The 23,484-nt window shown below is 40.7% G+C and overlaps 1 protein-coding gene across 1 annotated transcript in view; it reads right to left on the minus strand.

Moving 5' to 3' along the window:
- LOC117978220 (phosphoglucomutase-like protein 5) overlaps positions 1-17,080 on the minus strand; it is a 71,150-nt gene extending 54,070 nt beyond the window's left edge. Inside the window, exon 1 of the mRNA XM_055117373.2 lies at positions 16,599-17,080. Within this exon, the coding sequence (XP_054973348.1) occupies positions 16,599-16,676 (78 nt within the window). The 5' untranslated portion in view covers positions 16,677-17,080. The remainder of the gene's footprint in view (positions 1-16,598) is intronic.
- Positions 17,081-23,484: the final 6,404 nt, after the last annotated feature.

Below are 23,484 nucleotides of genomic sequence, written 5' to 3' on the forward strand. Positions count from 1 at the left end.
GGTGCATTTGGACAATGGGTGATAAACTAGTATGAGAATAAGAACAGAAGTAATGTGTGTTTCTTCTAGGCTGAGGATATCAGAAAACAAACATATCATCTCTACACTGCTTATTTCTCTTTCTACAGATTCAGTAAAGGTAAATCATGTGGCTCTAGGCAATGCCAGAGTCACAAGAGGGAAGGAAACTGGGTCCCCATCCCATTTGGTAGACAAGAGTCTTTGCCCACCAGGGACATCCTCATTGGACTATGGTATGAGTGAGAAATAACATTCTATTGTTTTTAAGGCAATAAAAATTGCCTACATTTCAGGTTTATTTATTACAACCACCCACATTTTCTTAAGCAGTAGCGAAAGAAACATAAATGATAGTTTAATGCCAAATCAAAAATGTCAAATGCAAAATTATTTTATGCTATTACAGTATAAAACTATGTCCACTTTGGGGCAAGGACTTGGAAAAATGCAGAAATAAACATGTAAAGTTATTAAGTAGGAATGATTATAGATACATTTTTATCTTATTAAATTTCAGTTATTTTTGAAAAGGTAATATACGTTCTGTTTAAGAAGGTTAAAGTGAGTAATTACACTTGAATAAAGTTTCAACCTGAAATACTTTAGTTATAATTGGAGAATTAACAGAAGATTAAATTCTAGATATCTGGAAATTTTACCTATGTGAGATCTGCTCATTAACCCATCAATACCAGAGAGAAGAGGTATTGCTGGACATGGTCCTATCATCTGGGGGATAAGTACTGGAGGAGATGGGAAAGAGAGGGTGATGGGGCTTCTGAGGTAAGACATGGAAAATCGTGAAGATATTTGTGTCCCTTATGGACATTCACCAAATGGTGACCTAGGCAGAGGAGGATTTTAATAATAGGATGACCAGTTCTGTGGATGTCAATGAGTGGCTTTCCCCCAGCCATTCCTGTCATTGTCCAATGGGCTCATGAGCCAAGTGGCTGTTATGGTTTAGATGTTTGTCTCCTCCAAATCTCATATTGAAATGTAATCCTCAGTGTTAGAGGTGGGGCCCAGTGAGAGGTGTTTGGATCATGGGGGTGAGTCCCTCATGAATGGTTTAGCACCATGCCCTTGATGATAAGTGTGTTCTCGCTCTGAGTTTACATGAGATCTGCTTGTTTAAAAGTATGTGGCACCTTCTCTTTTGTTCTCTTGCTCCCACTCTTGCTGTGTGATATGCCTGCTCCCACTTTGTCATCCACCATGTGTAAAAGCTCCTGAGGCCTCACCAGAAGCAAAGGAGATGCCGGCACCAGGCTTGTACAGCCTTCAGAACCATGAGCTAAGGAAACTTCTTTTCTTTGTAAATTACCCAGCCTCAGGTATTTCTTTATAGCAATGCAAGAATGCTGTAATACCATGGCCGTGATGGCAGGGATGAAGGCTATGCATGGGCTCAACAACATGGACATTCACTCACCAAGGCTGACCTGGCTATGGCCACTGCAGAGTGCCTACTCTACCAGCAGCAGGGACCAACACTGAGTCTCCTTATGGTACCATTCCCCAAATGATCAGCCAGCTACCTGGTGGTAGATTGGTTAATTTGGGCCACTTCCATCACGGAAGATGCAGCACTTTGTACTTACTAGAATAGACACAAAGAAGAGGAGATATGAAGACAGATGCAAAGATTGGAGTGATGCAGCCACACCCGGGAAGCCAAGGAATGTATTCTGCTGCCAGAAGCTGGAAGAGGCAGGGAGCAGATTCTCCCTAGAGCATCTACAGAGTGTGGCCAAGCTGATACCTTGATTTTGACTTCTGGCCTCCAGAACTGTGAGAGAATAAATTTCTGTGATTTTAAACCACCAAATATGTGGTAATTTGTTATGGGAGTCCTAGGAAATGAATACAAAGTTTGTAATCTAATACAAAGTTTGTATTAGCTTCACAAGGCTGCTATAACAAATTGCCATAAACTTGGTGGCTAAAAGCAATTAAAATTTATTCCCTTACAGTTCTGGAGGCCAGAAGTTCAAAATCAAGGTGTCAGTGGGGGTCTGCCTCATCGAAAGGCTCTAGGGGAGGATCCTCCCTTGCCTCTTCCAGTTTCTGTTGCCTCCACATATTTCCGAGCTTGTGTTCACATCACTCCAATCTCTGCCTCTGTTTTCACGTCACTTTCTTCTCTGCGTGTCTATGTCTTCTCTTCTGTTCACCCTCTCTCTACCAATTAGCCCAGGATAAATGCCATCAGAAAAGGTATGGCTTTCAAGATCTAGTCATTGATAAAAAGAAATATAACTTTTGGAAGCCCTTTTGTATAAAGAAAAAGCACTCAACTTGAAGTTAAAAGGCATAGGTATGAGTCTTGACTCTACCCCCTGACATAGGATCAATCATTTAACTTCTCTGAGGCTCTGCGTCTTTATCTGAAAAGCCAAGGAAGAAGAGGGTTGTTAAAATCCACCGAAGATCAGATTCTATAAACAAAAACTCTTTGTTAAATTAACCATGACACAAATTATTCTATTGTCTTCCCCGAATCCCACAACCCCCTCCAACATTTAAAATTCATCTTTAGATAGCAGATTATCCCTTAAAGTACCATTTTACTCTCTGAAAAAGTCCTAGAAATACTACCCTCTGTCAATGCAGCAGACCGCTACCTTGCAAGGAAAAGATGGTCTACTTACATAATTATCCTTAGTTATGTTTACAGCATTGAAGCAGGCAATATCTGACTTTCATTCCTGAGTGAAATCCAGACCACAGCCCAGGGAGGACCAAGCCATGGCATTCTGTTGCTCCCCGCTGAACGTCCCACACCATAGGGTCTGGCTTTGGCTGGAAGAAGGGCAACCTCACCCAGTCCTCCAGAAGGTGCACACACCCAAGTGGATGCTACTGCCATTAAGGGGCATTTCCTTCAACTCCCACACGGAAAAGGGGGCAACTAGTCCACTGTCACTCACACACATGTACAGATCCCAGGGTCCACACAGATACAGATCCCAGGGTCCACATCTATCACATATATGAACATTATCAAACAGACCCCTGCAGACACATCTGTGAGGCATATGCATTCCCAAACACACAGACAGACTCATGATAAATTTGTTCCTACCCAGCCGTGACTTCTAAATGCTTGGGGAAACCAAGACATAGTAGAAAGGAGTGTGCAATTATCATTTCCCATGATGCCGTTACTTAAGAACTCTTTGTGTCTGTCCTTCTAATGGCACCAATGCCTCCCATCAAGCCTTAAACCTCACCAAAATTATGTCATTGGGCTTTTTCATCCATAAATGAGCATACCAGGTGCCAAGGGAATCAATATGCCCTTTCACATGCCTTAGACCAGTGTCCAAAGAAAGATAAAATGTTATTCTATAAAAGCTTTCTCTCAGCATTTCTATTCCTTTACATTTTGTGCCATATACAACTATGGTTTTTTAATGATCTTATTTCTGACAGCTGTTTTTCTTCAGAACATCAACAGCTTCTTTCCTAAATTAGTTTTAGTATGAGTTCCATTTCTAATTAGCTCAAATTAAAGTCCTAGAGAGCAGCGAGGTAATATTTAAACCCTCAGGCTAAAATTTCGGAGTAGGTGCAGAATGTTGACTCTAAATGAGTTTTTCCTGTGACATAACACGCATGAAAGCAGGATTTCTTTCATGTGTGAAATGTCTTAAATCAGACTTACCCTTTGTGAGTCTCTTTTAGCTTTAAATGTCATTTAAGAAAAAAAAAGAAAAGAAAATTAAGCATGACATTCCCCAATATCCTCTGCTCACTGTGTTATAATCCGTATCACTCCCCAAGTGAATTGGAGAGAGTGAAGACACAATGAACAGAAACTTCCCTGATGCTTCACAGAGGAAGTGTTCTCCAGGACCACACAGCCTCCACCATGTCCATCTACGAAGGGCTGTGGCAAGCCATATACACAAAGATGCCTGTTTCCTGTCTTCTCAGTTAAAAACAAAAACAAAACACTGGAAGGAACCCCAAAGCCAAGCTGCCATGGGTTGCAGAGTGCCAGCCCTTAAGTAGTGTTGTCCATGGGTAAACAGGAGATGGATAAGGGCAATTTCAAGAAATAACAAACTCAAGGCATGAATGTGGTTATCCAAACATCAAGGGACTCCTTCATTTGCATTTGGATAATTGTGCAGTTATATGATTTGTTACATGGAGACCAGATGGAAGTAAGAGAGCTCATCCTCAACTTCCTGTACCTCTGGAAGTCTTTACACACATGCTGGAGAGATAGATGAGAGTTCATTAGCGTCAAACCACCATGGATTTCATAATCAATTCCTAATATCTGAATAAGTGCAGAAAAGTCCCAGGCATCTAGAAGTGTGGCCCAAGTCCTGTTCTTCAATCGGCCCACCCATTTCTCAAGATTTCATTGAGAAGATCAAGAAATCTAATCGTCCTTGGATGCAAAATGGAGGTGGTGAAAATTGGAAGTATGTCCTTCCTGGTAATGAGGCAATTTCAGTACATAGGAAGTGCTCTGAAATCTTTAAGGTATACAGTCTGACTCACTAGAACAAGAAAGGGCCCCACTTGTTGCCATTTTATGAGGTGACCACCCCAGCTGGATAAGAACTACAAGTGTCCATTGGGTCTACCTGGGTGTGGGTCAAGAAAGCAGAGTTGAGTGCCCTGAGGTAAGCTGAGATTTTGGTGTTCAATGGGAAAGAATGTAAGAATTGACTTTGCCACCTACTGCCTGAGTGACTTTGCGCAAGATCCCAAATCCCTATGTATCTCGATTTTGTTATATAAAAGATCACATGATGGAGGATGTAAGCAAGTAACACAGCCAAGACCCAGTTTACAGTGTCTAGTACCTAACAGACTCTTGACACGTTTCACTTGCCCTTGAGTCAATCTTTCCATGTCACTGAATATTCTTCCACAACACGATTTTAATGGATATAGTCGTCCATTGTTTAAATGTACCATTATTGACCAATGTAAAAATGTTCTTTTACCTCAAATTTTTATATGTAAAACAAAAACATGTTTGAAGACTAAACCCACACTGTAGTATAAATTAAACTGGATGTAGGCCAGGCATGGTGAGTCACACCTATAGTCCCAGCACTTTGGGAAACCAAGACAGGAGGATGGCTTGAAGCCAGGAGCTCAAGAGCAGCCTGGGCAATACAGCAAGACCTCATCTCTACAAAAAAATAAGAAAAATTAGCTGGCCATGGTGGCATGCACCTGTAGTCCCAGCTTCTTGGGAGGCTGAGGTGGGAGGATCCACGGAGCCCAGGAGTTTAAGGCTGCAGTGAGCTTGGATAACGACTGCACTGCAGCCTGGATGACAGAACAAGAACCTGTTTCAAAAAAGAAAAAAGAAAAAAAAAACCTAAAAACTAAAAACTGGATGTAGTTTGCTAATAACTAAACAGCAAATTAATTGTAACATGCTTACATATCAACGATGTCTTTCTTCTTTAATCATAAACCTGCTCACTAAGAAGCTGCTGAAATCCATGGTAGTGACAGGTACATGTCTGCATCCTTGTCCTGAACTGCATCTTCTTTGATTGTCCCCATCTGTGTCTCCGACTGGCACTGCAGAACCAGCTTGCTACCTGATCAATGTTGTACTGAACCGGACTGCTAACTGATCAATGTTGTTGAGCTCACTGCACAAAGCTGTGCTTACAAGGTAGATTTCTGCCTGGAATAGTCATACTTACACTGTTTATATTCCTTACTCCTGACCCATCCAACGCAGCACAAGTTCTATTTATTGCCATAGAAACATAGGTCATTTGGAAACACCTCCTTCATTTCTATGGAATGTTCAAACATTTCTGACATTTTGGACTCTGTTCTAGCCTCTTGTTAAATATATCCAGAAAAGAGACAAAGCTTTATGGGGGGGCTATATGCACACATATGCTATAGAATAAGCTATCTAAATGCTTAAAAATACTTTCCATCTGGCACCGCACCTTAATAGGTAGACAGAAATTAAGTATGTGTATATCTATCTGTATAGATACGTATAAATATATATCCCCAAAACAAAAACTCATTCTCTTACTTATACATAGGTAGAATATAGGTGAATATACATATACATTTATAGGTAGAACAAAAAAACCCTCAGCCTCTTTAGGGCCATGTGTTTTCTCTGAGTAATTGTCACAATTAATTAAAATACATGTGTATGCCTTTTTAGATAAATTCCATCAGACCAGTTTCTGTCTGGTTGGAAAATAATAACTGCCTATTTGCTAAGTGCCCCTGCCCCCATACTATGTTCCAGTGAACTAAAGACCTCTGGCAATCATAGATTTACATACAGCTCAGCAAGATTAAACAATTTATTGTTATTTATGACATCCAAGCTGGATCTTCTGTATTATATTCCACATTAGCATCTATCACTTTACATTTGGGAGATCCTGTCCAAAAAAAGATTATGCCTCCTAACCAAACATTCAGCAGGGCTGCAGGAACAGGCCCCCTGAACAAACATCCTGCCAAAGTACTTTAAAGCACTGTGAGCTCCCACAGCTGTGCATTTTCAGACGACTCAGCAGATTAGCGTGGAGTCTCTTAGCCTCTGCTTGGTCTGTTCCTTTCAGTGATCTCTCACATGGCCCAGTCCATTCGGTTTGAAAATCCTCATGAAATGAGCAGATTAAGATCTGCCTTCAGTAGAGGGCCATGGGGTGGGCATAGAGGGGAGAAGGTTTGCTCTTAACACAGCCTGAGCCTCAGAAAGGTTTCACATGGAAAAGCATGGCACTGACTCAGCTCATGCTTAACAGGAAATAATGCACAGACCACACCAAAAAAGCCCTTTATGTTGTGTGAAAGTCTATGCCGGAGCAGCTGCTGCCACCTCATATACTGCGATAGAGTGTGCATGTGTGTGTTTGTGTGTGCATGAGTGTGAGTACACACACAAATGTGTGCTGGGAGGGGGAGGAGATCACACCTTCAACAGTCGCCACCTCAGCCTTAGCTAGCAGCATGGAGAAATGCCAAAAGTCAAGAGGAAGCTGCACCAAAACAACTGTGATCACCACATCAGCAGGGGCTTTGTGGTTAGTAAAGCTACTGGGACTGAAAAACACACACGATCTCATCCTTCTTTTATTTTAATCAGAGCAAAATATTTTTATAATAATTGTGTTATATGAATAAATAATTCATAATGCTGTAACCCATTATCACATTCAATCCTCCCAACAACCCTAGAAGATATGTAGACAAGTATTATTACTTTCCCTATTTTTATAAATGAGGAAATAAACCCCAGGAGGCTAGGCAACTTCCCCACGGTCATAGAAGTTGCAAACAGTAGTATCATGATTCAAATCCAAAGCTTCTCCTTTTGTCTTTATCATTTTAATTTTGAAGGTAATGCATATGCATGTATGATCTTTTAAATCCAGAGATGTATATGGAATAGATAGGAAAAGGGACTCTCCTTCCCCATTATACAGCCCCTCCACCCAAGCTATATACACTGTTGACTAGAGTATGTCCTTTCAATCCTATTTTCTATGCCTACATTATATACAGAAAAGCAGGATTATGTTACACACGATATTCCAGTCATTGCTGTTTTTCACCAACAAGTTATCATTCACATCTTTTTCATACTATATATAAATTTATATCCTTTATTTTAGTGGTGTATATTGTGCGGTTGTGTCATAAATTATGTACCTGTTCTCTGTTGAACATATAGATTTTTTTCTGAGTTTTTCCTTAGCAAAATGCTGCAGTGAGTACCCTTGTACATAGATGTTTGTACATTTGTTCTAGAAAAATCTGCAGTAAAGATTCTTAGATTAAGAGATTCCCAGGTTATTAGAAAACTACTCTATTAATTTAGATATATACTTCCAAATTGCCTGACCAAAAAGTTATGTCAATTTGACTTCTATGAACAGTATACAAACATGACAATTTTCCATCACCTATACCAACTCTGAGTAATTTCATCTTTTTTACAAGTTGATGGATTGTTTTAATTTATATTTCTCTGGTTATTAATAAGGTTGGCCACCTGTTCATGTGTTATTATTGATGATATTTGTATTGAATTGTTTGAATTTTCTTGATTTCAAAAAACGTTTTACATGTCATAGATATTAAATATTTGTTGTAAAACTCTCCTTCCAGTATTGTGTATGTGTTTGGTCAAGTAGAATAAACTCTCGTCCTCTGATTTCAGATTCCTTTCTCTTTCCATTAGAAATCCCTAAATGTAAAACTACATATTGATAGCTAAAAACCAGGATGTTTACTAGAGAAAAGGAATACAAAGGCAATAATTAAATATTATATTTATACAAAATACCTACTAGTACAAACTTAAAAAGAGAAAGTAAAAGTCAAATGCTTCTACGACTTCAGACTAAGAAAAAGAACTTTTGAGGTTGAATGTTCCTGAAATTTTTCTTTTCATACAACTACAGACATGACTTCAAAAGTTGATGTGACTAAAAATGTAAGATATGAAAGATATTTGAAGACTCAGAGAAGGTGGATTTTCATTTTAACAAGTCACATATATATTCTAGATATCCTCTTATTCGTAACTAAGAGAGTCAAATCAGATGAAAGAATCTAAAAATTTCCCTTTGACTGTGTTAAGTAGAAGTAGTAGAGGCATATTGGCCAAATCTTGAGTGTTTGCAAATTGACTCTTAAGGCTATAGGCTGGCACAGGTCATTGAAGCCCTAGCTTTTTATCTTTAATTTTAAAATCCCCAAACAATTTATACCAATTTTTCTTGTCCATTATTTCCAAATAATCTTGTTTAAATGTTATTACAGTGCTTGCTCATGTTACTGTTGTCTAACAGAAGGGTATCCGGGGCCTTAAAACTGAGAGGGTTAGGATTAATGATTCCAATACCTATGCTTGGACATCTCCAAAAGTGGGTTCCAACTTCTTGTCCTCAAGTCTGTATAGAAACTAGCAAACTTCCAGAGCTCACAAAAGGCTCAAAGAGAACAGATGTTTTATAGAAAATTCTTAGAGCAAGTTTCACGCATAACGTTGCTGATGTGTGTCTGCCTTTTCAATAAACATCACTATGCTTTATCACAAGATTTAATAAAGCAGCTTAGTTAAAAATGCCATCTGGGTCTCTGGACACATTAAACAAAGCTTAAAATAACCACCCCAGCAACTGGGAGGACCCAGCTGTTCTCATAATCTGTCCCACTCCTTTTACTTCCCCATAAAAAGAGTGAATGAAGACCACAGACTAAAAGCATCCAGAATGAACTGACACAAACAGGGAGATAGATGGAGCCAAGGGCTCCTGTAAGTTTGCTATTGCTCACATAATAGATTTGCTAATTCCACAACCTGGGGATGGTGATTCAGAAAGGGAAGCAGAAAGAGGGAAGAGAGAATCATAGAAGGGCTCATTCAAGTTTTCTAATGTATCACAAACCTGTCCTCCCTAATGTCTGGATCATAGCAGCCCATTCCATTCACCTATTCTGTAGTGAACTCCAGTAGAAAATACAAAGCCATCACCACCCAGTTCTTTCTCCCTTCTAGAGATGAGATATTAGCCACCCCAGATTCTCAGATCCATTCCAGGAAAGAAGCCCTAGGTATTGAAGCACAGCTTTCCCTCCCTCCCTTCTTTCTTCCACCCCAAGATTTGTTCCCCAGATAGTTCTAGTAAATGCAAAACCAAGCATATTCTCATTCTTTAGAGCAACCAGCTTTTCATGGCCAACTGGAATCAAATACAACCTGCACAAACATCTATCTGGAGGACACTCCCAAGGCTCCTACCGAGCCAGCCTTCTGCATACCACTGCATTTCAGCTTCCTAGTTCAGAAGACACTGAGACATTCTTGAATTCTGCAAGGTGCACTGTGTGTTAATATCATTGCTGCTCATCATGTGGCCAATAAAGGGCATGACTAGTCAACAAATAAATTTTCTCTTGGCTAAAACTTGCAACAAAACTGTAAGCTGTTTACCAAGGGGCCCACTACAGGTTATATTCAATATATACAGTCAAATCATAATTATCTGAGATATATTCAGTTGACCATACACCTTTATATTTCAGTAAAAGGTCTTTACATTTCCCAGTGCTATCGATGTTACAAAGTGCTTTCATATGCAGTGCTTCATCTGATTTCCAGGATAATTAAATGATCCTGTCATACCTGATTTTTAGATGAGGAAACAAGTGGTTTCTGGGTATTTCAAGAGGCTAACGCATCTGCCCTCCAACTTGTATGTGAAAACCAAAAACAAAATTCCAAGGCCCCTCAACCATCTGAATGGACTTTGACTCTTTTGGTCAATATATGCCAGAGCTAGGAAAAGAAGGTGAGTCTTCCAGCTGCTGATACAGGGTTTTTTCTGCCATACTCCATCACCTCCAAGGCTAAAGTCAAAAGAGGGTGTGGTTATCACATGAAAAAATCTGGTTTGGATTTCCCAAATGTGTATGTAGTATTTGGTGATTTACCTTAATTTAACCTACAGTTCTTTTGGGTTGTAACAGTCTGACTCCATTTTTGAAAACAAAACAAAATCGATTTTAAATGCTGAATTGTAGATCTTTGCTGTCCAGTATGGTAGCTACTAACCACTTATGGTTATTTGCATTTCTATTTTAATTAATTAAAATTAAGTAAAATGCAAAATTCAGTTCTTCAGTTGCTCTAGCCACATTTCAAGTGTTACAGTAGTCACATTTGGCTAGTGGCTGGGACAATGCAGATTATAGAACAGTTCCATCATCAAAGAAACTTCTATTGAACAGTGCTATTATATAATGTCATCTCCAGAGAAAGAAGAGTTTAGAAAAAGTCAGAAACGGCCGGGCACAGTGGCTCACACGTGTAATCCCAGCACTTTGGGAGGCCAAGGCAGGCAGATCCCTTGAGGTCAGGAGTTCAAGACCAGCCTGGCCGACATGGTGAAACCCCGTCTCTAGTAAAAATACAAAAAATTAGCTAGGCGTGGTGGTGCATGACTGTAACCCCAGCTACTCAGGAGGCTGAGTTGGGAGAATCACTGGAACCCAGGAGGTGGAAGTTGTAGTGAGCCAAGATTGTGCCACTGCACTCTAGCCTGGGTGACAGAGCAAGACTCCATCTCAAAAAAAAAAAAAAAAAGAAAAAGAAAAAGTCAGAAACATCTTGAGGCAGGCATAGTGCTGTCATCTGTCCAATATTGAAGATGATTTAAGAATAAGAAAGAAGAAGAGAACAAAGAAGAGAAAAAGAAGTTGCCTTAGGTGTACCTACCCAGAAAAGGACAAAGGCATTCTTGTAGTCATTGTGTTGTATTTTAGCTCTTAAACTTTTAAAGAGATTAGAATAATTTGACACATAGAAGATCTAAACCACTGAAGAGGCTCTGAAGCAGATAAAAGTAGAAAGAAAATAAAAAACTAATTAGTTACAAACTAAGCTTAACCGCAATTCGTTTAAACGATACTATTTACTCTTCACATGATTGGTTTTTCTTTTGCTTTATAGTATGACATAGTTTGTATCTTTAAAGGGGAATTAAAATATTTCTGGGAATTTTTAAAAGTAAGTTCACACAGCCACATAAAAACTACAGAAACAGATAAAACCTATCTTCTCATTTATTCCCTAATCCATTCAAATTAAATATAAAAATCCAAGCAGCCACAGTGATATTCAAAAAAGCAAAAGTGAGACAAAACAAAATTCATTTGTCACCTGTGGAGGTAGTTAACTCACCTAATCTTCACTCCAAACACCAGTAATTTTTAAAAGACAGAAATAAACATATGTTCTGCCTTCCCGGAAGGAACTATGTTTCAGGGTAGCCAAATAACCCAGTTGTGAAGAAAATGGTCTGCTTATAGAAAAATGCCAGCTAAAACATGTAGATAGAATTAGAGAATTAGAAATTCACCATTTTGAAACCCCTAATGAAATAATCAACTCAAGCAAGGATCATTAATAAATGCTAAAACAATCAAGTAACTATTGATACAGAATATAACTGAATATACACATGGTACAAAGTTCACGTCACAGACTACTGGCTTGACCCAAGGGGGAATATAGCAGAGGAGATAGGCAGTGATCACCCTAACCTTGCGATCATCTCACCATCACTAATGATGGGATGTGAATACACATTATTGCCTATGAAATAGTCTTTAAAAAAAGAAGTCGAACCTGAATCTAACTAAACCTTGCAATGGGCTGAACGTGTATGTCTTCCCAAAATTAATATGTTGACATCCTAACACCAAAGGTGCTGGTATTAAAAGGTGGGGCCTTTAGGGGGTCATTAGATCATAAGGATAGAGCCTTCATGATTGGAATTAGTGCCCTTATAAAAGAGGCCCCAGAGAGCTAGCTAGTCTCTCCCACTATGTGAGGGCCCAGCACGAAGGCCAATCTATGAACCAGAAAGTTGGTCCTAACCAGATATCAAAACCGCATGCTCCTTGATCTTAAACTTGCTAGTCTCTAGAACTGTGAGAAATAAATTTCTGTTCTTTATAAGTCATCCAGTTTTTGGTATTTTGTAATAGCAGGCCTAAAAGCCTTTAGAACTAACTTCCAGTTAACCAGGAAAAAACAGAGTGAAAAGTTAAATGACACCATAAAAAGCAACCAGAAAATTCCAGAAGGGGAAATATTCTACAGGACAACTGACTAGTTTTTCAACAAGTCAATTTCACTAAATAAATACATAAACAAAAAGTAAGGGTATTTTCCAGGTTAAAAAAGTCTTGAGCTAAATAATCAAATGCAACGTGTGTCCCTTGATTAGAAGAAACTAATTTGAACAAACCAGCCACAAAAGATATTTCAGGGAGACCAAGCTGGAAGGATCACTTGAGGCCAGGAGTTTGAGACCAGCCTGGGCAACGTAGTAAGACCTCCATCTCTACAAAAACAACAAATTAGCTGGGCATGGTGGTGTGCACCTATAGTCCTAGCTACTCAGGAAGCTGAGGCAGGAAGATCACTTGAGCCCAGGAGTTTGAGGCTGCAATGAGCTATGATTGTTTCACTGCACTTGAGGCTGTGTGAAAGAGCAAGACTTTGTCTCAAAAAATAAAAGGACATTTCATAATAATTGAGGAAATCTGAATGTGGACTGGGTAATAAATGATATAAAAAAGCCATTTTTTATTTTGTTTGAAAAGATGATTTTGTAACTATACAGGAACATGTTCTTATTTTTTAGAAATCTGTACTAAAGAATTTAGGGGTAAAATATCATTTTCTTTAATATACTTTCAAACACAAGCAAAAAATAATCATGACACAAATATAGCAAAATGTTTACAATCTATGTTCTATGTTTGCCTATGAGTGCCATTAATCTCATCTCTCTGCTTTTCTGAAAGTTTGAAAATTTCAAAGTTTTATAATAAATTTTTTTACATCCCATAATTTTATAATAAATTTTTTAAAGTTTGAAGCAAATCAACAACTATAGCTTCAAAAATATCCTGACCCACAATAAACATTGAACAGGGTATATTTCTCCCATTTCCTAAAAAAGTTGGCCCAGGAAGGAGTATGAGAGCTGCCATAGCTCTCCCAAGGCTCATTATTCTCCATCACTCCATGGGAAATCCCAAAATAAATTTTTTAAAAAGTTGTTTAAATTTATAATGTTTTTGATTCTATAATAATTTTATAATAAAATAATTTTAAAATGTTTTTGATCTTATATTTTTAATTTATAAAAATTTTTATACATGTTTATGTTTGAAATGTCTATTTCAAACTTTATGAGATATTAAAATATAAGTAATATAGTTCATCATTTTAGAAATGCCATGTTTTTCTTCTCCAGCAATTACATAATCAAAGAGTAACTGTAGTTTTTCCTAGAACATTGCTTTGTAGGCTGGGCATGGTGGTTCATGACACTTTAGGAGGCCAAGACAGGCAGATCTCTTGAGATCAGGAGTTTGAGACTAGACTGGGCAACACAGAGAAACCCTATGAGTAGTAAAAACACAAAAATCAGCTGTGCGTAGTGGCGTGCACCTATAGCCCCAGCTACTCAGGAGGCTGAGGTGGGAAGATCACCTGAATCTGGGGAGGTCAAGGCTACAGTGAGCCAAGACTGTGCCATTGCACTCCAGCCTGGGCAACAAAGTGAGACCCTGTCTCAAAAAAAAAATGAAATTTAATTTAAAAAATGAAAATTGCTTTTTAAAATTAACTTTTTCCATCAAAACCAAGATTTTTCAGATATAGAGAATGCAGCCCACTGGTCAGATTTGTCAGTTCAAAAAGAATAAATTCTAGTTTTCTATTTTTCTAGCCTGCTTATGATTATCCAATAGGATATCAAAAAAGACCAAAGCCTTTGGGATCCAAGTTCAGTATTCCTGAGTCTAACTCAGGATGCCAAATCAGGAGACAAGCACATTCTCATCAATTTTCAATCACTCAAGACCAATTTTGCTTATAATTATCCAGTTCTTTTAGACCGCCTTTCTCCTGAAGCCAGCCTTATGGCTATTCACTTCACTTTAGCATAAGCCCCCAAGAAGGTGAACAAAATGAGGAAAAGATTGGTTAAAGTTGGCTGTTTGAAATTCTGAAACATGTCCACCATTCCCTTCACCCATGCCCATCCCTCTTAGAAGTAGTACTTTCAGATTATTTAAGAGTCGATGCTTCTATGTGGATTTTGTCATCTGTCCTTTATAACAGCTAGTAGGTTTAATTTGACTCTATTTTAAGCATATATTGACCTATGCTAATTATCTGTTAAAATAAATTCCACTCTTAGAGTTAATAAAGTGTGTTTGTCATGGAAGACCCATTGAAGTAAGAAGCTGAGGAGCCCTTATGGTAAAGTGGGACAAGAAATAATAAGACATAATAATTTTCCCACGCAAATCAACAACCGTAGCTTCAAAAATATCCTGACCCACAACAAGTATTGGACAGGCCATGTTTCTCTCACTCCCTAAAAAATTGGCTCGGGAAGGAGTATGAGAGCTCCCATAGCTCTCCCAAGGCTCATTATTCTCCATCACTCCACAGGAACAGCCTGTCAGAGAAGAGTGAAAGTCCATTTGTCAACCTCTCTTCAACTCTCTGATTCTAGCCAAACTTCATCAATCCCAAGTGAGGAGCCAGAGAGAAATCAAACCCCATATATCCAGCATCATTGTCTACTGGAGTCAAAAATCACAATTCCACTACCCACCCCAACACCACTGGCCCTGCTTCTCCCAATTGCTTTTTATTGTGTTTTTTAAAAAAATCCTCTTTCCCCATCCCTGCAACACCGAGAAGGAGGAATTATAGTAGATAAATATGAAGCATGGAGATCCTTTAAAAATGTTTTTAATAATAAATGAGAAAATGAAAAGGAGAGGGTTGGGAAGGAAGGAGGGAATTCAAATGCCAGGGAATTGTTCAGTTTCGCTTTTAAAGATGTTAACACTCATTTATACATCTGCAAGACACTCCCCTTAAAGAAAAGTTCTATGAGTGTGGGTCTGGTTGCATGAATAAGGATAAAATTACTTTTTTAGACGATGTTTCCCACATATCATTCAGAGACCCCTGAAATTAGGTATGCCTCTTGTAGATGTCCTTGAGATGCTGCTGGACCTGGGAAAGAGGAAACTGGGATACGGGTCTATGCCAAAAGGTGCTTCTAGTTATAGGACAGAGAGGAAAGGGGCAGAGGGAGAAAAACCCGAAGTCTGAGAATCTGGATTGCAGAAGACTACCGAGGTCGTGGGAGAAGGGAGAGAAAACAAGGATGAAAAGCGAAAGGGGAAGAGGCATGAAATGTTGTCAAATGTCAAAAGGCATTTGGAGAGCAGTTGGGAATTGCATTAAGAAAACCACTGCAAATCTCATTTCAGACCATTTAGAGATATGCCCCCTGGGAACTGCGAGCTCAGGCTGTTTAGCATCAAACAAATGGATCCACTCCATCCCTACCCTAATTAAATAAATCATTCAGTAATTCCACTGGGTTAAAGAACCAAAATATTAAAAACCTTCAGGGCCTACTCTTGCCAAATATGTCAGGGATCGTGTGTGTGTGTGTGTGTGTGTGTTCTGAGACACCACTACTGTTAAATAGGCAGAGCTAAGACTTAGGGGACTGGCAGATTATTGCAAAAAGGGCACGGGGCAGAGGGACTATGTTGTGAACCTGCGAAAGAAGTTTGTGTGGGGACTGTGGGCAGTGAACGCGTTGGGAACAATACGGAAAACTGGGAGCTGCCTTGGAATCCACAGGGCCGGGTAAGAGAATGTCCGAAAGAAAAATGAGCAGGTGCGGGATGTGCGCAGAGTCGGAGAAGAGTCCAGGGCGCCCGGAGTGGCTCCAGGAACGACGGAAACCCCTCAAGACTTTTGGGGGCGGTGGGTACTAATAGAACCCAGTGTCCGGGGTGCGCCGGGGAGGCTGCGAGCGCGGCGGGAGTGGGGCGCTGGAGGGTGAGGACGCGGGAGTGAGGAAGCAAAGCCGGGGCCAGGCAGGGGCCTCCCAGCTGGGCCCGGAGGCAGCAGGGGGACAAGGGCTAGGAGAGGGCATGGCGGCAGCACGGCGGGAAGCGAGGGGCATCCGGACACTCACCCTGTTGGCCGCGGCCATCTGCCCCACGATCTCGATGGCCGTCCTGCTAAAGTACCTGCCGTCGCTGCCCACCACCATGGTGCAGCCCTGACCGTCGCGCAGGTCGATGGACGACAGCACGCTCTGGATGAAGTTGGGCAGGTAGTTGCGCTGGCCCTCGAAGAGGCCGGTGGGTCGCCGCAGACCCCCGCCGCCGGCCGGCCGCCGGTCCTCGTAGGGCGCGGTGGGCGCTGTCAGCACCGGGATGGGGCTCCCCTCCGTGGCGCCTCCTGGCCGGTCCTGCTGCGGCTCCCGGGGCCGGAGGGAATCTGCAGCCTGCCGGGGGCCTCCACCAGCCTGGCTGCGCGCCGGGACTCCGCCTCGCGCCCGGGCCCCCTCTCCGGCAGGGCCGCGCCCTGCGCCCTGCACCCGCCTGGGGACCGCCCGCCCCTCCTCTCCGCGCGGCCGCTCGCTGACTCCCTCGGCGGAGATTGCTTCTGCCTTCCTGTAAAGTTTTCTCCCGCCCACCTTCTCCGCTGCCAGACCGCCCGAGGTGCCCTCAGTTTCTCCCCAAGTTGGACTCACTTTCGGTGTGTCCCAAAAGCCTGATTCCAGGGCCTGCTAGCCCGACCCTGGTGACGCCTGCACCCGCGCCTGGCCCCAGCCTTCACGCGCGATCGCCGCCCTCCCGGGCACACCCTCCGCCAGAAAACAGCCGGCGGGCGGCGAGACTTTGGGCAGAGTCCGGGTTCCTCTCCGGCGCCAGGCCTGTCTCCCTGGGAGTGCGCAGCCTACACGCACCAGTTTCTCTTTAGAACAAGCACGGGGAGGGATTCGGGAGGGGGCTGAAACCTTTTGCCATCAGCGAACAGCCTCAGCCAAAAATAACCCTGGAAAGGCGAGCTAAGAATGGTTATCTCCTGCCAGCGCTGAAATCGGAGGCTGGGCGCTGCGTGTGGGGTGTGTGTGTGTGTGTGTGTGTGTGTGTGTACCCTCCCACCCCGACCATTTGTTGAAGGGAATCACCACTGTCAGACTTCAATCCAACAGGACCCACTCGAGCCATCCACACTTTCCCCAGCCTCCTCCAAAACAGCACACTTTCCGGTATGGACGATTCTTTTTTTTTTTTTTTTCACTTATTTGTTTGTTGTGGTGGTTGCAACAGCAGCAACACAGACGACACATATTTCCCTATTCTTCTCGCCCTTCTCACCCTCCCTACCCAGCTCCTGCCTTAGAAACAGGCTTGGCCTACACTGTATCTGTCCACACTGTCTGAACTCTTCCCTGAATTAATCGTTTTCAATAGGAGGGGGCTAAATCCCTTATTAATGCCCTACCAGGAGTGAATGAATAAAGCCAAGTTAAAGGAGAACTGGGTACCAGATGCTGTGCTAGTTTCCTTTGCATGGATCCTTTCATTCTGCTGGAGCTAAAGATGTTCGGCCTCCTCTCCATAAAACGCACCCAAACTCCAAAACCAGGAAATTCTCCATAGAAAATAGGAGTGAAGAGAGAAAAGACTAACAGGATAAAACCCAAAGCAGGAAGAAAGTTCTGTCTCCCATTTCTCTCAAGGAATTTTTGGACCCACCAAGGCTACTGTCCTGAAAGATCCTGCTGCTTCTCCTTCCCCAAATATTGTCCACTTCCTGAGAGTAAGGCTGACTTGCCGCAGGCTTATAAAGTGTTTGGTCACAGTAAGACAACTGTGAGTAATAACACACATTGTATACTGTGTTTTGCAATTGATAAAAGGCTTTGCATCTGTTTCTTCTTTGGAGGCTGAAGAAAAGAAGAATGGTATTCACGCAGTTCCCATTTTACAGATGAAAACAAGAGGACTTTTTCTGTGAAGTCAAGAAAGTGGTTACAATGGTACTTTCCGCCTGTCCGAATTATGTATTGCCCCTCCCCTTTCTATTAATAACATTGAAGTGTGATGGGAAAACCACTGAAGCCATCAGTTGAAACCTGCTGGGACTTTTTAGCCATTCTCTTCAACATAAAGAATGGGTGTTTTTGGAGGGGGTGAGAGGAATGGGGAAATGTTGTCAAAGAGTACAATGTTTTAGTTGAGACAGGAAGAATACATTTTGTTGAGGTCTACAGCACAGCATGGTGACTGTAGTTAACAATGAAGTATTGTGTATTTCAAAATTGCTAAGACAATAAATTTCAAATGTTCTCACCACAAAAAAGATAGGTTTTGAGGTGATGAATCTATTAATTCTCTGGATTTAATTATTCCACAATGTACACATATATCATAACATCACATTATACCTCCGTAAATACATAGAATTTTAATTTGTCAATTAACATTTTTTTAAAAGAATAGTGTGGCCAGTCAGGGAGGTAGTTTTTTTTTTTTTTCCTCTAGTCTGTACTCAGTCTCCAAGATCCCATTCCCCATAAAGTTCCTGTCACCCAGGTGGAGTGCAGTGGCACAATCATGGCTCACTGCACCCTCTCCCTCTTGGGCTCAAGCAATCCTCCCGCCTACAGGTACATGCCACCACGCCCAGCTAATTTTTGTAGTTTTTGTAGACATGGGGTTTCACCATGTTGCCTAGGCTGGTCTCGAACTCCTCAGCTCAATCAATCTGCCCACTTTAGCCTCCCACAGTGCTGGGATTACAGGTGGGAGCCACCAAGCCCAACCCATAAAGTTCCTAACTTTTTATCTCCCTGGGAGTGCACAGCCTACACACACCAGTTTCTCTTTAGAACATACTTAAGAGTCTTGGCTTAGCATCCAACAGACAGAACTTTAACACTTCTAGGGATCTGTGCACCTGTCTATGGTGTGGGGTTTTTAAGATCTCTTTCTAATGACGCTTCATTTTGCAAAGCAGGACAGTTTCATTCCCAGAAGAGCAGGTATGGTAAATCCTTTGTTCCAGTAACGAAGACAATGATCCAAACCCTAAGCCTCAGAGAAGCCCAGAAACCCTCCAGGCCTCCATCTCTCTGCTCCTAGCACCTGCCTCTCTCTTGACATCAACATCATTCTCCCCTCTCACAGCCCAGCTCCTTCCACAGACCCAGGGATTAGGCACCAGCACCTCAGACTAGATTTTAGAGAATTACCATTCAAGAGGCAATCCTCTTCCCTTGGTTCCAATTTCAAGGTTCTCAAAGACTGGAACAGGGCTAGTTTGAGGCAATGTGCCCTACCACATAGCCAGAAAGAACCTTACAGTGAAAAGGAAAACAATTCTTCCAAAGTAAGGGGGTGCTGATCCCCAGAGGGAGGACAGATGGGCAACCAAACAGTAACCGGGCCACCACGTGCTTCACACTCACTGATCAAGGATTTCTAAAACCACTTTTCTTTTCTCTGAATTTATATAGGACTTTGTATCACTCATAAAGGAATGTCTTATAGGCTGATAACACCTTTCTATTCATGCTTATACTTAACATTTAGGCTAGGATAATTTCCTAACCTCAGTGTCCTCACTATAAGATGGGAATTATTATAATCCCTACCTCATAAATTGTTGGGAGGATTAAAATACTTAGTAAAGTGCCTGACTAATAGAAAGGCATTCAATAAATATTAGCTATTCATGGTGTCATCATCATTATATTTACCATTATTACTAATCTCCTGTATTGCAAGAATTACAGTTTATATTTTTGTAGACCATCACTGTAGCTAAAGGGTCTTTGGGCCATAGGTGATATTCCATAAAGGTTGGTTAAATTGATCTGTGGTTTTTGACTATGGAAACTCAGAACTCCCTCAAAACGTACAAAACAGATTTACCTGCTAAATAAATCTCTTCAAAGCTGACCCCAGGTTTAATTGAATTAATTCCAATGAATTTGTCACAATGATGGAGAAAGGAAACTTAGAGGGCCCCACAGTTGTTTGCTGGTAAAATGAGAAGTTTGGATTAGATCAATGTTTCCCAAAATATTTTCCTCAGAATGTTAGTGCCCCTTGAATCCTGCACAAAGCAAGAGTTTCATGACCAAGTAGCTTTAAAACTCCTGTACACTCTACTCCCATTCTTCACAATGCACACATTCATATTAAAAGTTCTGAGAGGTCCTCAACAGAAGACATCACTTAACTTTTTTTTTTTTTTTTAAGACAGATTCTCATTCTGTCACCCAGGCTGGAGTACAGTGGCCACCACTCCTGGTCTAAAAGTTTTTTAACCTGGTGCTTCCCAATCTAAACTCACAAGGACCAGTTTTCTTAATGAAAGAGAATCAGACTAGCTTGTAACCATAGCTGGTGACACTCCCCTGCCCCATTCCTTGTATGTCCTCAGTGGACTAGGTCAGGAATAAATAAATTTTCCTGATTCTCAAGGGCTGGTCACTCCTTTGCACTGAGCTCAAAGCTTCTCTGTAGCATGGGTCACAATGAATGATAGCCCTGATAGCCTAGAGTAGCCTTTCAGCCTTCTCTGAGCCTCTAAAGACTGAGGATCCTTGGCATGAAATAGGAGCAACTGATATACCCTTGCTTCCCCTGGGGACTCTCTTGCTCTCAAAAAGGCATCAGCCATCATCTCCATCTAGAGAATATACTAGCTGACTCAGCTTGACCAGCCTGTCCCAAAATGAGAATCTGGGTAAAATAAGTATTGAAACACTTCATTCCTTGTAGATTCACAAAACACATTAGCATATTAAAGACTATGAAGTTCTGCAGGAAAAAAAAACCTATTTAACTTTAATCCAACATTGCCAAGTTTTATTTGACCATGGAAGATTTTTCCAAAACACTTACAAACAGATCAAGGACATTAATCTTTCATGAAACACTTTAGATCCCCAGGGTCCTCTCCAGCTACATCATTCTGTGATTTTCTTTTTTATTTATGATGCATTAAAAGATTAATCTCTATCAGACTTCCATTTAGAAATTCACCAGAATGTGCAAAGGCAGCAGGTAAAATTGCCGAAGGGTATTATAAAAATACCCTCCAGTGATTTTTGAAACTTAAACTGAAATATTTATATAACTATATATTTCAGTTTGTATATTATATATATATGTATATACACACATATATGTGTGTATATATATTTGTGTATGTCTATCTATATCTATGTATATATGGCATTATATCCATTTTACAGATGCAGAAACTGAGCTTTAGAGGGGGTGAGCAATTGGTCCAAAGCCACACAGCACACAGGTAGTCATTGATAAAGGTAAAAACAAGAGTTGAAGCCTGAGGTGTAAGGACACGGAGACAAGTACACAAATGTTTACAAGTTACACATATGACACATGCCTTTAACATGAATTTCTTGAACATTCATTTAGAGGCCTTACAATGAAGACATCAGAGTGGCAGCAAGTTCTGTTGGAATCAGGGGAGCGTGTTCTTCTATAATCCCCTGGCTGACAGGAAAGCACACTGATTTGGCCCATGGTAGTTATACACTCCCATTGAGTCAGGGGCCACTTCTATGCACACAGGAGGTGCTAAAAATATGCTGTTGACTCACTGCCTCTAAGAGCAGAAGAAATGCCAAAAGTATAGGACAAGAGGCAGAAAAGCACACGGAAAAATGTCGTAGGGCAGTCCTCTAAGGAAGTGTTAGATCCCTTTGAAATCTGTCCAAACACTTTCTTGTGCTGGGGAAAGTCAATTACATATTTCAAGCAACCCCACATGTCATACGAGTATCTTGTACATGTTTGCGTACTCGTGTCTGTGAACTTACATCTCAGACTTCAACTTCTCGCTCCCCACCCTTATCAATGACTGCCTGCATGGCCTTGGGCAAGTTGCTTTCCCTCTTCAAAGCTCAGTTTCTGCATCTATAAAATGGACATAATGCTACCTACCTCATGGGGTTAGTGATCACATTTAAGGAGCTAATATGTGGAAATTGCTTACACAGTACCTGTCACATAATAAGGGTTTAATAAGTGTTTGATGTAATTGTTTTGATTATTACTACTATTACTAAAATAATAATTACTACAATAATAATGATTCTTATTCTCTATATTAGTATTATCTTTGAAAATGGGCATGGATTATGTCTATGTAACCGTTTTGGCACAATATCTAGCATTATATCACATACAAATTAGAGAATTCATGTTATTAAGGATGAAAAAATATTTTTACTGACCCTTAAATTCTTCATAAGTAACTGCAAAAGAAGCCATTATCCCAACACATGAAATAAAAAAAAAATTCAGTTCCTCTGGAGTTTGTTTTTGGAGGTAGCCACAGGATACCTAAATTTTTTTTTCTTTTCAGAGAGACCGAGGGGCTCACTAGGTTGACCAGGCTGGTCTTGAACTCCTGGCCTCAAGCCATCCTCCCACCTCAGTCTCCCAAAGTGCTGGGATTACATGCATGAGCCACCACATCCAGCCTACCTAAAATATTGAATGCTGTTAATAAATCTCCTGAGGCCAGCATAAGAAGGTGATGGGCAAAACTAATGCAGGTATGTTTTTCTGGCTTTTTCATGTATTGGGCCCAACTTTGAAAAGCACTTACTATTAATGGCTAACTTGCAAAATTTGTGATTTATTAAAAGCAGATTTTAATTGTTTTACCTAAAAATAATAGGCCTCTGATCTGCCAAAGATGAAGATTTAATTTCTAGGTGTTCCCCACAATACCTAGAAACATCAGTGTAATCGATTATTAAACACTTTAGAACTATTCTCATCAAAGTTCTTTATTATAAAATACAGCAAAAGAAAAGTTTCTTTTCTAAAGGCTTCTCTATACTTTTTTTTATAGTTGAATTTCATTTCTGAAGGCTCCTAAAAAGAATAGAATTTAGATCTTTATTAAAGAGGAAATATATTTTCCATGTTTAATTTAAATTACATTCCATCAGTCATTTGCAATCTTAGCCTACACGGAATTTTTTTTTTTTTTGGTAGTTTTTATGTTTGGGC

This window comes from Pan paniscus, chromosome 11, assembly GCF_029289425.2.
Source record: "Pan paniscus chromosome 11, NHGRI_mPanPan1-v2.0_pri, whole genome shotgun sequence".
Lineage (NCBI taxonomy): Eukaryota > Metazoa > Chordata > Mammalia > Primates > Hominidae > Pan > Pan paniscus.